General features: G+C 43.3%; 3 protein-coding genes across 4 annotated transcripts in view; 1 reads left to right on the forward strand and 2 right to left on the reverse strand.

Annotated features, from left to right (window-relative positions):
- Nucleotides 1-17,244, reverse strand: part of LOC147336896 (protein NLRC3-like) — a 172,271-nt gene that overhangs the window by 141,118 nt on the left and 13,909 nt on the right. The gene's annotated exons all lie outside the window — the stretch shown is intronic.
- LOC147336902 (protein NLRC3-like) overlaps nt 1-17,244 on the reverse strand; it is a 53,571-nt gene that overhangs the window by 22,418 nt on the left and 13,909 nt on the right. Inside the window, exons 5-7 of the mRNA XM_086285687.1 lie at nt 13,184-14,975; nt 8,399-8,572; nt 8,002-8,175 (exon numbers count right to left, since the gene is read on the reverse strand). Coding sequence (XP_086141813.1) covers nt 8,002-8,175; nt 8,399-8,572; nt 13,184-14,975 — 2,140 coding nt within the window. The remainder of the gene's footprint in view (nt 1-8,001; nt 8,176-8,398; nt 8,573-13,183; nt 14,976-17,244) is intronic.
- Nucleotides 14,682-17,230, forward strand: LOC147336904 (uncharacterized). 2 transcript variants are annotated; one of them, XM_086285684.1, is made up of 2 exons: nt 14,682-16,129; nt 17,165-17,204. In XM_086285684.1, exons 1-2 carry the CDS (start codon nt 15,569-15,571, stop codon nt 17,165-17,167), a joined length of 564 nt encoding a protein of 187 aa, XP_086141810.1. In that variant the 5' UTR covers nt 14,682-15,568; the 3' UTR covers nt 17,168-17,204. The 2 variants fall into 2 exon arrangements, with proteins under 2 accessions (XP_086141810.1, XP_086141809.1); XM_086285683.1 differs by having other exon boundaries at nt 14,805-17,230.

Consider the following 17,244-nt stretch of genomic DNA (forward strand, 5'->3'; position numbering starts at 1 on the left):
AAGCAATAGTAATAGAAGTAAATGTAAAAAACAAACAAACAAAAAACAACCAAGTAATAGTGAGATCAAGTGAAGTCAGCCCTCGTGGGGGTGATGAATTGGATCCAATTGTTCCAACTTTGGTAGATTTTGGCTTTTTGATTTCTTAACAGATATGTAAGTTTTTCCATCCTAAATATCTCTAAAATGATCCCAAACCAGTCGTCTAGGGTAGGCTGGGCTGGGCTTAACCATCTTCTAGTAATTGTTTTTTTACTTGCCACCAAGAGTAATTGCACCAACTTAATCTCACTCCTACATTCCAGAAAGGGGACCAAACCCATGTATAAAACCTTAAAATCTAAAGGTATTTGAACGTTAAAGACTGCACTTAAGGAGACCTGAACGTTTTTTAACTTGGGACAGTCCCAAAAGACATGAAAATGGTTAGCAACAGTCGAGCCGCATTGTCTCCAGCATTGCATATAAGCCCCTTTGTACCTCTCCTGATATGGAGTCTTGAAGTACCTAATAATATTCTTCCAGCCATGTTCCTTCCAGCTCATAGAACTGGACGTGGACCACTGGCAGTACAAAACATTTTCCCACTCCCCCACAGAAATAGCAATCCCTGATTCCCTTTCCCATTTATCCTTAGTGTATAAAGTGTTATCCTTGCTGGCACTAGAGAGGGCTTTGTATAGTTTAGAAATAGATTTAGTAGGGATCATGGTTGTGGCATTTTTCAGGATGAGGAAAAAATGCGACTCAGCATCATTGAAGTTGGCATTCATGATCAATATATGATCTCAGCTGTAAGTATCTATGAAAGTTGTATTTTGTCAGGTTGTCCTGTAAGGTCTCAAATCTGAGCACAATATTTCTATGAGTAAGAGAGAGGAATGTTGTAAGGCCACAGGATATCCATGCTTTAAAAGTTACCTGGGAGCTGAGACTCATGAAGGGGACCAGATTCCATCTGTGCAGATCAGCTTTTATACTTGCAGATATTGGCTCGTAGTTTGCCTGAAAGAGCCCCGAGAGGTCCGCAGTCAAATATATTCCCAGGTACTTATTTTTCTCGTTATCCCTACGTAAAGCTACAGAAGCTGTATAATTTAAAGTCATCACCTGTGTTTTTGAAATATTGACCTTATAACCAGATAACTTCCCCAAATCACTTAAAGTAGACATCAACTCACTAAAAGACCTCTTTGGCTCCTCCAGGCAGACCAGTACATCATCGGCGAACATTACCACTTTATGTTCAACTCCTGACAATGCAACACCCCTAATGTTATGATTTTGTCTAATCGTTTGGCCAAATGTTTCTATGAATAAATCAGAGAAGTGGCGAGATTGCACAACCCTGCCTACAGCCACGTTCCAGAGCAAAGGGCTTGGAGAGATCACCATTCACCTTAATACGGGCTGAGGGTCGAGCAAACAGACCTTGGATTACTCTAATAAACTTGTCGTGAAAGCCAAACTTCCCCAGAACCTTATACAGAAATACCCATCTGACCGAGTCGAAGGCTTTCTCAGTGTCCAAGCTTCCTATCATTGATTGAGTTTTGTTCTTTTGTATTTGAGCAGAGATGTGTAATATTCTCCTAATGTTGTCAGTTGTTTGTCTATAGTGAATGAAACCAGTCTGATCTAAATCGATGAGGTCAGGTACCAACTTCTCCAGTCTACGAGCAAGAATAGAAGTAAATAGTTTGTAATCCAAGTTAAGGACACTGATTGGTCGATAGTTTCCACATTCTCATTTATCTTTCCCCTCTTTTGGGATAATTGAAATAGTTGCCTCCCTCCAGGAGGGTGGGATTTCTCCCTCCTGTAGGATGTAGTTAAATGACTTCAGCAATGTGGGGACTAGATCTGCCCTCAGGGTGTGATACCACTGAGAACTGAACCCGTCCGGCCCAACTACCTTACCTGGTTTTAATCTGGAAAGAGCTGCATTAATTTCTTCCACTAAAATGGGATGTGTTAGAAGCTCATTTTTGAGAGACGGGAGTGAAGGTAATTCTAGAGAGCTAAGAAAGGCATCAGTACAATTCTCCTCTGTAGCATTGGGCTGTGAGTACAGCTCCCTAAAGAAGGTCTCAAAACATTTCTGAATGTCTTCTAATTTTGATTCCAGAATATTAGTCTTGGGGTCCTTGATTTGGTATATCGTACTTTCCTCTAGTTGTTTGCGTAATTTATTTGCCAGATATTTTGCAGATTTCCCTCCTGTCTCATAGTATTTTTGCCTCAAAAAAATTAAGTTATTTTGGGCCTCCTGGGTGTAAATATCATTAATTTCATCCTGTATTTTCATGATATCCTGCTTCACAGTAGGATTTGCGGTGTTTATGTCTTCCTATTCTTTCAACTTTAAATTTGCCTGTAGTTCTGCTAATTTTTGCCCTTTGATTCTCTTTAAGTGGGAGGCGATAGAAATTAATTTACCTCTCATTACCGCTTTGAGCATATCCCAAAGACTAGTTGGAGATACCTCTCCTGTGTCATTAACATCTAGAAATTCTTTAATGTCTACCTTTAATTTGGAAACTATGGCAGGATCATTAAGGTGCGATAACAATTTCCACAGTGTGGTACATTTTTTCCTAGCCACCTGCAAAGATAGAGAGATAGGACTGTGGTCAGATAGATCTCTTGTTAATATGTCACAGTCTTTGACCCTAAACCTATCAACTTTAAACATAAAAAAGTAGTCCAGCCTTGCATACACTTTAAAGGAACCAGAGTAATGAGTGAAATTTCTGGTAGATGCGTAGCGGTCCCTCCATACATCTATTATCCCCATCTCTACCATATAGGAATTGACTTTTCTAGTAAGTGCTGTTACCTGGTTGGTTGGGGAGGAGGAGTCTAGTTTAGGGTCAAGTCTAAAGTTAAAACCCCCCCACAGACAACTATCCCCTGAGAATCCACCAATAAATCAAACCTATTCCTATAGAATAGCCAATCGCTCCCAGGGGGAGCATAAACATTTAAAATTGTGATTTCAGACCCCTCTATCCATTCTGTTATTCTAACCAATCTGCCTTCCTCGTCACAGAGTTCTTAGATATGTTCATAGTTAAGTGTACCAGAGATAAGTGTAGCCACACCCCTCTTGTGTTTGGACTTAACGGAAGAGGAGAATACATATTTAAAACCCTTTCTTTTCAATCTCAAGTGATCTACTTGGTTCATGTGTGTCTCCTGAAGTAATGCAATCTGGGCCTTCTCCTTCCTTAGTTTGGACAGTATCTTATTCATCTTAATCACGTTCAGAACCCCGTTAACATTAAAAGAGATTACTTTCACTGACTCACTTCCCATAAAGATATATTAAGTTACCACAGCGCATAAACTCAATAGCAGCAGGCAACCCCCTCTTAAAACAGTAACAAGTGAAAAAAGTTAGTAATGAACTGAAAACATTTGAACATAACTGGAGCTTGAAAGCTCCTAAGCTGGCTTCTGACAGTGGAGCACTTCCACTGACACCCTCACAACTTGAAGGGAAACCCCTTATTACTCCCTGAGTTAGGGGGCTTTCCACTGCGACGTCACTCACAGCACGAGAAGCCCCACCCATTTTAGCTCGACAGTAACCATATTTCACCATGTTGTCCATAGCTAATACATAACATTAAATTCGTTCTCTTCACGTCTGTATACTTGCAGCTTCTCTCTATATCCCGCAGCTCCTCGGATCTGACGCGGACGCCGACCACCAACTCCCCGCCACAGCGGGCATCTTTGTAATTTTTCTCTGGGGGTTGCTAGTGGTGTAATCACCTTTACCGGCAGGCCCCGACTCGCCAGGTCAGCCGTTGCCTCCTCCACCGTGTTGTAGGTTTTCGCTCCTTCTTTGAAAAAAACCTTAAGGCGCGCTGAGTAGAGGGTCCTAAACCGTACATTCTTCTCTTTTAGGACCTTTCGTGCCTCTGCATACTCCTTCCTCAAAGCCATGATCTCAGGGGGGTAATCGTGGTCGAGGTTGATTTCTTGCTGGAATTCAACATAAAACCTTTTTTTTGCCAAGCAAGCCTCAGCACTTCTTCTTTAACCGTGAAGCACAGGAATTTTACCAGGATCGATCTGGGTTGGGAGCCGTCCGGAGGGAGTAATGATAACGCTCTGTGTGCTCTCTGAATTTGTAACGGTGTTGATGGTGGGATGGCGAGATTCTCCCAGAGTAGCTTCTCCACAAAGTGGGCCATAGATGGAGCTCCCAATTCTTCTCCCTCCGGCACCCTGTACAGTCTGAGCGACTCCCTCCTCGAGTAAGCCTCCAGTGATGTTAGTTTTGTTTGAAACTTTTCCTGCATGCTTTCTTCCATTTGCGCAACATCTCTAAAGTTAGAAATATCCTGTCTCAGAGTGACGCTGAAAAACTAGTTCATGCATTTATTACTTCCAGGCTGGACTATTGTAATTCATTATTATCAGGATGTCCAAAAAACTCCCTGAAAAGCCTTCAGTTAATCCAAAATGCTGCAGCAAGAGTACTGACAGGGACTAGAAAGAGAGAGCAGATTTCTCCTGTATTGGCTTCCCTTCATTGGCTTCCTGTTAAATCCAGAATTGAATTCAAAATCCTGCTCCTCACATACAAGATCTTAAATAATCAGGCCCCATCTTATCTTAATGACCTTGTAGTACCATATCACCCCATTAGAGCACTTCGCTCTCACACTGCAGGCCTACTTGTTGTTCCTAGAGTATTTGAAAGTAGAATGGGAGGCAGAGGCTTCAGTTTTCAGGCCCCTCTTCTGTGGAACCAGCTTCCAGTTTGGATTCAGGAGACAGACACTATCTCTACTTTCAAGATTAATCTCATATTTCCATTAAAAGTGTTGAATTTGTTTGATGTTCTTTATGATCTCTGGCACCAGTTCATCTGTAGGCTGAGCTCAGTCCATCCATTTAGTGAAATGATGTTTAAAGGTCTCCTTGTTCTGTGAGCGTGCACAGATCCTGAAGCAGAAAGCCTGGGTTAACAGAGAAATGATCATCACTGTGATGATGCTCACCATCTCTGACTGGGATTTGAGGTTTTGTCAAAGCAGCAAAGAAAGCCTGGCTATGTTGGACTGGGTGTGGAAGCAGCTCCCAGTTTGAGTTCAGGAGACAGACGCCCTCTCTACTTTGAAGATCAGCTTCAAACTTTCCTTTTTGATAAAGCATATAGTTAGGGCTGGGCCAGGTGACCCTGAATCCTCCCTTAGTTATGCTGCAATAGACGTAGGCTGCCGGGGATTCCCATGATGCATTGAGTTTTTCCTTTCCAGTCACCTTTGTCACTCACTATGTGTTAACAGACCTCTCTGCATCGAATCATATGTGTTATTAACCTCTGTCTCTCTTCCACAGCATGTCTTTTATCCTGTCTTCCTTCTCTCACTCCAACCAATCACAGCAAATGGCCCCGCCCCTCCCTGAGCCTGGTTCTGCCAGAGGTTTCTTCCTGTTAAAAGGGAGTTTTTCCTTCCCACTGTCGCCAAAGTGCTTGTTCATAGGGGGTCATGTGATTGTTGGGTTTTTCTCTGTATCTATGAAGTGCCTTGAGGTGACTTTTGTTGTGATTTGGCGCTATATAAATAACATTGAATTGCATTGTTAGTATCTCAGACAAAATCTCGTCTGTGTTCTGGAGCTTATCTTTGTGTTCTGCAACCCTGGTTTCCACATCATTAAGCCGCGCATTGGCTTTATCCAACTCACCCCTTATTTCCAGCAGTTGCGCTTTCGTGTCTTTTCGAAATTCTTTCACCTCTTTCCCAAAGCCTCTCAGTTCTTTCAGTATCAGCGTCAAACTTGCTGGGTCAACCTCATCTTCTGTCCCAGAATCCTCGCGGCTAGGAGTGGGAGAGTGGCCTCGGCTAGCCCCATAGGGGCTAACGTTAGCCCCTTCTGTTAGCTGCACATTGCCATCTTCCACGTTTTCAAACGTTAACTTCTTAGCTATTTTGTTCTTTCTGGACATCATTTAAACCCCTTTTTCCTCTTTATGTTGTCAAGAAAAACATGTTATTTTATTTTCACTGTGATGTCATTCATAAAGCACGGTCATTATTTCATTATTACTTCATTAGTCTGCATCAGTTTCTCATCCATATTAGCATGTATCATTTATCATTTAGTAAATCTGCTATAACAGAAGTCTAGATACAATACTCTATTAGTTAGTAAAACCACCAGCTTAGCTGTGGATCCAGACGGCCCTAGCAGAGTCAGATAAGGACACTGACCGTTTGTTGGCCGGAATCTGACACTCTCACAAAATACACACTCATGAACACACTATTGGTTAAATTCCCAGAAAGCAGGAGTGGAAACATCTGGAAAATGTTGTTGTTCTTAGCCATAGAAGGAGATAAAGGGAAGATAGGGGAATTCTTCTGTGGTCTTCTGACGTCATACATGGCTATAAAACGTTCTGTCTTTTGTGCAAACGAGGAAGAGCTTCTTCCCACACCTGTACAATCTTGTGTGTAATAAATCACTTTTCGGACACTTCTGGGACTCTGGTCTGTGCTTATTTTTCCTTCCAAATAAAAAGAACTTCTACATTTTTGGTGCTCGAAACCCGGTTTGGAGGGAAAGAAGGACGCGCAGTGAGCTGAGCCCCAGGAGGGGGAACCCAGACAGGAGAGCCACTGAGTGACAGAACCGCGGCATAAAAAGGTCAGTACCACCTGTTGAATTTTTTATCCAAAGGTACTAAATTGGAAGTAAAACAAAATTGAATTGAATGTTCACTCAGGGGGCCTCCTGCTGAGTTCTGTCCAGAGTGATTTTATTTAATTAGGATAATTAGGAGTAACAGTTTGATAAAATTCTCACAAAAGTTATTGCTGTTTATTTGGGGTTTTTTCTGTTTTTCTGTGTTGCATTGTGGTAGTTTGGCTTGGTTTGTGTGCTTTATGTGTTTTGTGGAGTTAAGATGCCAAGCAGGGTTAAGGTTAGGTAAATTCGGATATTTTGGGTGGGAGAAACGAGGTTTCGGGCGTCAGGTAATTAAAAACTGAGGGACTGAAGGTCCCCAGGGACGCTTTTAAATATAAACTAAAAGTTCCGGAGCGTGTGGCTCCGAAGAGCGCAGGCGCCTTCGTGTGGCAGCGACGGGTAATCAGTGGACGCACTGTTACTTCTGGCGGCGTTCCAGTAGCCCGGATGGTCTCCGCAGGGAATTCAGGCACCCGAAAAGACTAAGTGGTCAAGCATCACTTTTTACTGCGCTGTTTGGGTGGAGGGTGAGACCCGGCCGTGACCATTCAACGTGGCTGGCTTGTGAGCTTTAAGTAAAGCAAAAGGCGTGGGTTTGACACTAGCGCCAGATGTGGAGCTCCTCTCTCAGCTGCGGGAAGCGGTTTTAAATTAATTTAGTCTCTAGAAATCTGAGCGACTCTCGGGAGGGCGTTCCCGTAGCGTTTAATTGATCAGCAAGGCGTGGCCTGGGCTATAGGGCTTTTAAATTAGTCGAAAATCTAGGTGTACCGGTACAAAAGGGTTCCATTGAAGTGTTAAGGAACCGTTAAATAACTAGTTCTGGCATCTGGTGTCTTGTGTTTGTCATGAGAGATACAGGCCTGTGTATATAAATAAACTGTGAAATTATTTAAACGGCTGTGTAAAGCGCCGATTAAATAAAGCGTGTGTTTGTGAAAATGATTTAATGCAATGAGTGTGTGACGATTGGGTAAAGAGTGTGTGGTTTTATATTTTTTTAAAAAAGAGAAGAGTAGAGAAACTCTCTGTGTTGGAGGAAAAAAGGTTGGGGCTGTGTGTGTGTGACAGGAAGTGTGCATGCCCATAGAAGGAGCTCGTGGTAGCTGCAAGGAGGGGGGCCTGTTGCACTTAGATAGTGTATTAATTTACTTGGGGCAGTTTTAATAAGTTTCAGTCGAGAGCTCTCGTACTAGGTGTCCATCCCCACGAGCGCCGGAACTGGAAGCCTTGAATAAAATGTTTAATTGGTTCATTTAAAAAAAACAAAATGTCAATTGATCTGACCTCAGAGTATTTAGTTTACACTTTAAACTTTGTAGTCCAGCAGACAGAATCTTCACTCCTGAATCCTGCACATTTTTGATACTCAGGTCCAGCTCTGTCAGAGTAGAGGACTGAGAGCTGAGCATTGAGGACACAGCTTCACAGTTTTCCGCTAGAAGTTCACAGACGTTGAGTCTGAAAATGAAAACATGAACAAAGACTGATGTTAAAGTGTAATCAGGGTGCAATAACTAATCTTATATTTTAAGAATCCTTGTTGTTTTATGCTGAGCAGATGTGGTACGAAACAACAGTAAATTGATCAAGTTTACCTCTACTGTTTAAATTGCTGGATTTATTTTCTCAGTTAAAAACAAAACAAACAAACAAAAGAAAAAAGAATACAAATCGGTCAGACCTCAGAATATTCAGTTTGGCGTGTGGACTCTCCACTGCAGCAGACAGAAGCTTTACTGCTGAAGCCTCCAGGCTGTCGGTACTCAAGTCCAGCTCTCTCAGACTACAGGACTGGGAGCTGACCACTGACAACAAATCTGTACAGCCTTTCTCTGACAGGTTACAGCTGCTCAGCCTGAAAAAAATAACAAGAACAACAAAACAATAATATTTATTATCAAATAAAATCTCTTTATATGTTGAATCTAAGTAATCAAATGTGTACAAATGAGTACACTACAATGCACAATTAAATAAAAAATGTTCAAGAATTTAAGTGTAACAGAAGAAAAATATTTCAAATTAAACACAATTATTCCAATGTATGTAAATGGAAACCAGTGAAGACCAGGTTGATTTAGTGACAGTAGTTCAGTGTCTGCTGGCACAGGCCTGTGAGTACTGCAGTATTACACTTACTACAGTACTGCTGGTCACTTTATTAATTCTAATATGTGTGATTACTGTAAATGTAGTTATAAATAATGTATCACATCCTGGACTCTCGTTTCATTTTCTGTCTAAAAGCTGCTTTGGCTCATTCCCCTTTAAAGCCCCGCTCTCCCTAACTTTATTTTGATTGGATGATTTCATAAAGCACGCTGAAAGGCAGTAGCCAGTTATCATGAGCTCCATCTCCTCAACCTTCTGGTTTAGAAATTATAAGAAACTGTATACCTCATAAAAACCCGTCTTGATCCATGCTCAATCATCCAGGTTAGTAAATCCCAAAAGTTGATTCTGTTCATCTGGACGTAGCGCTTTCAGTGGGAGAAACATTTCGTCACTCATCCAGGTGACTTCGTCAGTCTCAGCTGACTTCTGGTTTCCAACCCTATAAAAAGTACATTTGCATAATGACTGAAACCAGCCCACTGAAGGAACAATAAGGCTGGGAGGTCAGTTCCTTGACCATTAGGTTTGAGTCATTATGCAGATGTACTCTTTATAAGATTGGGGAAAGCTGCAGTCAGCTGAGCCTGAAGAAGTCATCTTGATGAGTGACAAAATGTTTCTCCCGCTGAGAGCGCTACGTCCAGATGAACAGAATCAAACTTTGGGGGCTCATAAAATCATGATTAGAAATCTTCTCAGATGTATTTTTACATTTTAGATCCACAGCAACAAAGTTCACAGCAGGATGTCTCTGTTCAGTAATTATTATGCCCATTACCTGCAAACTGTGAGGTACGCAGGTAATGTCAGGTAAACACTAGCTGTCTGAAACTGTTCCTGTTAAATGTGTGTATAAAGGAAATAAGCTGAAATACAGAGACTGGGTGGATCTGTGCTTTGACACCAAACATTTCTTCCTGTTAAAAGGGAGTTTTTCCTTCCCACTGTCGCCAAAGTGTTTGCTCATAGGGGGTCATATGATTGTTGGGTTTTTCTCTGTATCTATTACTGTACAGTCTACTGTACAATATAAAGCGCATTGAGGTGACTGTTGTGATTTGGCGCTATATAAATAAAATTGAATTGAATTGAATTACATCCCATTTCAGGTACCTGGAACCTGAACCTTCTCTGGAAACCTGGGACACTGGCGGGTTTCTCTTGCTTACCTATCTGCTCATCCTCTTTCTTTCTGCTCGCATGATGATTTCCTGGTTGAGTTTGTAAAGACTTTTGCTCAGGACCTTCTTGCTGTGCGGCAACAGTGCTAACCACCGTCCGCTGTATCTTTTTCAGTCATTAAATCAAACCATGAAAGATCAGCTTGCTTCTCGTGATGAACCTGTCTGTTTTCGATTCCACACCAGGGTCTGCCCACTGGAAAGTTCAGGGATAAGGGTGGAGGATACTCACACAAACATAAAAACCCAGATTGCAACTCCAACTCTCTGTTCTAGTTAACCAGACCTTTCAGGCTCTTGTTCAATTAGAACCTCATGGAGTCTGAGTTAGCGAGACAGTTAAACATCCCTCTATGCCCCCTTAATCCGCCCATTCCCACTAAGTCATTAAATAACCGAGTGTCCCCTCACATAACTCAGCGCACAGAGCCTGTCACCCCTGGCAATCACAAGAAAACACTTACCTTTTTTGCTTTTCATGCACCTCACAAACCACTCATACTCGGCTTTCCTTGGCTAGAATTACATAACCCCCACTTAGACTGGTCAGGTCAGAGGGTAATCAGTTAGAGTCTGTTCTGTCATTCAAATTGCCTTGTTTCTGCCCGTCCACCGGAACCTGTGGAACCATCAACCAACACTGAGACTGTTTTAGATCTCTCCTCTGTCCCCACCAAATGTCATGATCTTCAGGAAGTATTTAGCAAAAGTAAAGCGCTTTCACTGCCACCTCACAGACCACATGACTGCACCATAGAACTACTCTCTGGCTCCACCCGGCCTTCTAGCTGGCTGTATAACCTGCTTAGACCTGAGTGTGCGGCTATGGAAAAGTACATTAAGGAATCCCTCGGTGCAGGCATAATCCAACGATTGTCATCTCAAGTTGGAACTTCTTTTTTGTGGGGAAAAAGGATGGCTCTCTCTGGCCATGCATTTACTTCAGGGGCCTCAGTGATATTACCATCAAGAATAAGTACCTATTACCTCATTAGCTCTGCTTTCAGGCCATTTCACAGCGCCACAGGGTTTACAAAACCCCACATCCGCAACGCTTACCACTTTTTCCAGATCAATCAGGGAGACAAGTGGAAGACCGTTTTAAACATGCCATTGGGGGACTACGAGTATTTGGTCATGCCGCCTGGGTTAACTAATGCTCCCGCAATGTTTCAAGATTAGTTAACGATGTCCTCCGGGAATTCCTTGACAGGTTCGTATTGGTGTATCTGGATGATATCCTCATTTTTCCCAAAACCTGCGAGGAACATCAGTCTCATGTCCATGCTATTTTTCCAACGTTTGCTGGAGAATAAACCTTATGTCAAAGCAAAAAAGTGTGAATTCCATTCCTCATCAATAACTTTTTTCAGTTACATTTTGGCACGGGGGCAGGTGAAGACGGATCTGGCAAATGTGAAAGCTTTAACAGAGTGGCCTACCCCTTGTACCCATTGTAGATTCAAGAAGCATCTCCAATGGGTTTTGGGAATAGCAAATTTTTATAGACTGTTCATTTTCAACTATAGTCAGGTAGCTGCACCACTCAAGTCTCAGCATGCATCTGGTCCCCCAAAGCTGAAACTGCATTCACCAAACTTAAGTATCTGTTCACCACGGCACCTTTTTGGTTCACCCTGATCACAGTTATCATTGCAAAGGTGGACACATCAGAAATTGGAGAAGGGAGAGGTAAATGATGCCAAGTGAAAGAGAATGCTTTGGGGGGGGGGGGGGGGGGGGGGGGGGTCATGCTGCTGTCATGGTCTGTGTGAGCGGCGGTGGTTTCCCACTAGACTCTGGTTTCTGCCTTTGGGTGAAGCCTGGTCAGCCTGTCCACTGTCCACACCTGACAGTAATCTACTAGGCTGAATATAACATCAGCACTCCCAATAACTCTGCTAACCTCCTAATCCTCGGATCATCTACTCACCCTTGCAGTTCAGTCACGTTTTCCTGGATGCTGGTCTTCTTGATTCACTCACAGCCACATTAATGCCTTTCGTCTCTTAGACTTACTGGACCACTTGGCCTGGATTCAAAGCTAACAAGTACTCACCCAGACCTCACCACCTGCCTTCCCCAAGTTGCTTTCCAATTACTGACAAGTAAATGGTAAATGGACTGATTCTTATATAGCGTTTTTCTACTCTCCCGGAGTACTCACAGCGCTCTATACAACATACCACATCCACCCAATCACACCCATTCTCACAAACACTTTATCTGAACTTAGTGCTTTCTAAGTACATTCACACGCATTCATACTCTGATGGATGCATCGGAGAGCAAGTTGGGGTTAGTATCTTGCCCAAGGATACTTGACATGCAGACTGGAGGAGCCAGGGATCGAACCACCAACCTTCTGATCAGTAGGTCAGATCAGACCAGCTTTACCTCCTGAGCTACAGAAACCCCAAATAAGACATTGAAGATAACCTCGTTCACTTACTGTAACCTCCACCAGTGATCTTTCTGATGCTGCTCTACCTCTGTTACAGTGACTCAGATTACCATCTACCAAGACCCATTTCCGGAAACCTACCATAGAGCCCACTTCATGCTCACAGCTTCAAGTGCTTGACTTCCGCCATAGTTCACAGTTCATGTTAAAAAATTCCAAGTGTCAAGTTCCTGTGTGTAAATAAAGCCTTGACGTCTAGTAATATTCAGTTCCTTCACCTTTGTCTGTATTTTGGGTTCACCATGTTGTTCTGGCCACACCGAGGTAACAGATTTATATTTGAAAAACAGAGAGACATGGGGGATTGCAATAAAGATGAGACACAAACCAGACCTTAAAATAAGAACATCTGAAAACGATGTAGGTGCAGTCTGGTAGCTCAAGTATTTGCTTTAAAAAACAGAGCTAGACTCCTGGTTGTTGGAGACAAGTGAACAACTTGAGGATAATAAACCTGTCAGAGGGGCTGAAGGATCAGAGCTCATGTTCTTATAGGCTGGATCTGGATTGTGCTTTGATTCGAGTTGAAGACAAAAATATTTCAGAAATGCTGACATGTCCTGCTGGAGAGAAATATTTAAAGTATCATGACTATTTTAGTGACTATTTTTTAATTTTTCTAAAGTGGTAGTGTTCTTTGAACTGAGCACCTCTGATTTATTTCCCATGATTTTAAGAATGAAGCGATGAGTTCATGTTTACTCACAGAGCTTTGTTGGAGGCTTTGACCACTGGCAGCAGCCTCAGAAGAGCCTTCTCTGAAGCAGAGTATTTCTTCAGGTCAAACACATCCAGATCTTCTTCTGATGACAGTAAGATGAAGACCAGAGCTGACCACTGAGCAGGAGACAGTTTATCTGTGGAGAGACTTCCTGATCTCAGGGACTGTTGGATCTCCTCCACTAGAGAACGATCATTCAGTTCATTCAGACAGTGGAACAGATTGATGCTTTTCTCTGCAGACAGATTCTCACTGAGCTTCTCCTTGATGTACTGGACTGTTTCCTGATTGGTCTGTGAGCTACTTCCTGTCTGTGTCAGCAGACCTCGTAGGAGAGTCTGATTGGTCTGCAATGAAAGACCCAGGAGGAAGCGGAGGAACAAGTCCAGGTGTCCATTTGGTCTCTGTAAGGCCTTGTTCACAGCATTCTGGTAGAAGTGTTTCTCTGCAGATTCTCTTGTTTCAGACTTCTTGGAGGTTGTTTGTTGTTCTTCCAGCAGATTGAGTCCAGAGTTGATGAAGGTCAGATGGACATGAAGAGCAGCCAGAAACTCCTGAACACTCAGATGGATGAAGCAGAACACCTTGTCCTGGTACAGTCCACTTTCCTCTTTAAAGATCTGTGTGAACACTCCTGAGTACACTGAGGCTGCTCTGATATCGATGCCACACTCTGTCAGGTCTGATTCATAGAAGATCAGGTTTCCTTTCTGCAGCTGATCAAAAGCCAGTTTTCCCAGAGACTCAATCATCTTCCTGCTCTCTGAACTCCAGTGTGCATCTGTCTCAGCTCCTCCATCATACTTGACCTTCTTCACTTTGGCCTGAACCACCAGGAAGTGGATGTACATCTCAGTCAGGGTCTTGGGCAGCTGTCCTCCCTCTCTGGTTTTCAGGACACGCTCCAGAACTGTAGTAGTGATCCAGCAGAAGACTGGGATGTGGCACATGATGTGGAGGCTTCGAGATGTCTTGATGTGGGAGATGATCCTGCTGGCCTGCTCCTCATCTCTGAATCTCTTCCTGAAGTACTCCTCCTTCTGTGGGTCAGTGAACCCTCTGACCTCTGTCACCATGCCGACACAGTCAGGAGGGATCTGATTGGCTGCTGCAGGTCGTGTGGTTATCCAGAGGCGAGCAGAGGGAAGCAGTTTCCCCCTGATGAGGTTTATCAGCAGCACATCCACTGAGGTGGACTTTCTAGGGTCAGTTAGGATTGTAGTTTTGTGGAAGTCCAGAGGAAGTCGACACTCATCCAGACCATCAAAGATGAACACAACCTGGAAGTCTTCAAAGCTGCAGATTCCTGCTTCTTTGGTTTCAGTAAAGAAGTGATGAACAAGTCCCACCAAGCTGAACTTTTCCTCTTTCAGCACATTCAGCTCTCTGAAAGTGAATGGAAATATGAACTGGATGTCCTGGTTGGCTTTGTCTTCAGCCCAGTCCAGGCTGTATTTCTGTGTTAAGACTGTTTTCCCAATGCCAGCCACTCCCTTTGTCAGCACTGATCTGATTGGTTCATCTCTTCCAGGTGTGTCTTTAAAGATGTCTTCTTGTCTGATGGTTGTTTCTGGTCCGTCTGGTTTCCTGGATGCTGTTTCAATCTGTCTGACCTCATGTTCATCATTGACCTCTGCAGTCCCTCCCTCTGTGATGTAGAGCTCTGTGTAGATCTGATTCAGAAGGGTTGGTTTTCCTGCTTTAGCGATGCCCTCAAACACACGCTGGAACTTCTTCAGCTTAGACTTAAGTTTAGGCTGACACTTCTGAAGAGCATCTGAATCAAAAAAAGGAAAAAAGAAGGAAAAATACAAATCTGGTCTGAAGGAGCTATCTGACGTACTTTGTCCTTTGTTGAGCCTATCATACGTTTTAGTTTTTAATATACTTATTCTACCAGAAAACCAGAAAAAAGGGGCTACAGGAATTCCTAAATGTAATTCCTGAAAACAGCCACATTAAATGTTTTCAACCTACACATCTGTATTGCTTTGCAGCTTTTCATATGTACCTGATGCCAACATGTGCAGGCTAAACAGGTTTCTGCTTTCTGTGCCTCTTCTCCAAACTTTGTCACCAAAAATAACAACACTGCTATGTTATTTAAATAAGCATCTGAGAGAGATTCAGTAATTCACATTTAATTCTTGTCGTAAATTACAATGGCGAAAGATAATGTAAACCCTTTCTGGCCACACTAAACATGTTCCTTCTCGTTTGGCTCTTGGCGAAGGCAGTCGCACTTTTCTCCTCTTCTCCTTCCCCTTATCTTCCCTGCTTAGCCTCTTGTGTCTTTGTCTTGTCTCATGTGTATTTCACTTCCCTGGAACACTCTCTCACAGTCTGTGTCTAAAAACCTAAAAGAGAATTATGGATTTGATCAACTGGTCTCTGAATGCTATTGACACCCTTTTCTCAACGAGTTGTCTGGGCTCGGGAGAGCCCGAGTGCCCTGGAGGGACTTTCCCTGCCGGATACACGATGGACGAGTGGCAGACATGGAGGATCGTGTGCCTGGCGGGACTGTCGATCGAGGACGCTGAAGATATGTACCTATTCGGAACCATGATAACAGGGTTCTTGCTGATCGGAGCTGGCTTGGCCCTGGTTTATCGGAGAATTAAGAAAGCGGAACCGGCTGTTCAAACCCCCACAAGGCTGCCCGCTGGGATTGAAAGGATGGGACGAGGTGCGGCTTCTCAGAAAGGGCTCAGTGAATGCAGCATGGTTAAGAGCTTGGAGGCGCTAACGGCTGCAGTGAAGGCTCAGAATAACACCTCTGAGTGTATATTGGATTACATCAAGGAAGAATCCACTCGGAACAACACCTTGGGGCGGAAGCTGGATTACATCGCGGATCAGTTGGCTGCGGTCGTGAAGTCTCAGAATCTGCTCTGTGAGCAAAAGCCTGAAAAGACCACAGAATTGAAGGTAAATAACATAATTGAGAGGCTCGCAGCTATCCAGCGGGAGATTGAGAGACCAGTGTCGGTGTCGGAGTGTTAAAAACAGCTTGAAATTCTCATGAGTTGTTTGTAAAAGAAAAATCACAAATCATATAATGCGGCTACCCCTTCGGCGCCAGCTGTGGGCTCAAGGCCTGAGCTGAACAAAAACACCCTGATAACGACTGTGTTGAGTCTGTTCCTTCCCATTCCATGCAAGGCCACCTGGGTTGGCTGGTAGACTGTTTACTTAGCCTGATAGGGCGGAGGACACTGTCTCAGCTGAACTATGGACACGCACACACATACATTTACACTGATAAGCACTCACACATCCCCCCTCCCCTTCCAATGCCTTCGATGCTTGTTGCCTCCTGGGAACACGAGGCGGGTCTGGGCCCACGCTGGAGAGTCGGCGCAGTGGCAGGATGGCTGCTGTGTTGCCTGGGATTACTCCTTATCCCCTAACCAACCTTGTTGCTGGTCACGTGCTCCATAATGTTGTACTGTGGACATTTATGTGCTTTCTGTGCAGAGGAGTTTTTTTGTTTCCTGTTCTCATGCTGTCCTCTATAGCCCAGCATGAGCAGAGGTCTCTTTTTTCCCCTTGTACTTTCCCATTGTAGTGTAGATTTCAGTGTTTTTTCTATAATGCAACGTTCTCTGACTTGTATCCCCATGTGATGTCTGTGTTGTGTGTGTATGGTCGGGGGGCGGGTTCATTCCACTGCAGGGCAACCTGACACTGCAGGTGATGAATAAAATTTGAACTTGAACTTGATTATATAAAAATGTGGCATTTAAGTCAAATGACTCATGCTTTTCTTCTTTAAGGCAATCAGTTTGCATGGTTTTTAAAAGTAAAGAACACTTGTGTTTAATTAAATACAGCTCACATTAGATCTAAGTAGTTTCACAGGTTTATGATGTCCATGTAGTTTAGAAAATACATTTGCAGGCATGTAACAAATCCAAACATTCGTCGTAGAATGACGTTCTTGCCCTCTCCTTTTTCTTACAGTGAATTCTGAGGTTTCACTTTCACATCTCAACAAACTGCAAGGTGACCATTTTTATTCATGGTATATGATGCATGACCTC

This window comes from Aulonocara sp. 'chitande type north' Nkhata Bay, linkage group LG3 (assembly GCF_057382095.1).
Source record: "Aulonocara sp. 'chitande type north' Nkhata Bay isolate Kocher_YH1m ecotype deep benthic linkage group LG3, A_spYH_male_GT1.1, whole genome shotgun sequence".
Classification (NCBI taxonomy): domain Eukaryota; kingdom Metazoa; phylum Chordata; class Actinopteri; order Cichliformes; family Cichlidae; genus Aulonocara; species Aulonocara sp. 'chitande type north' Nkhata Bay.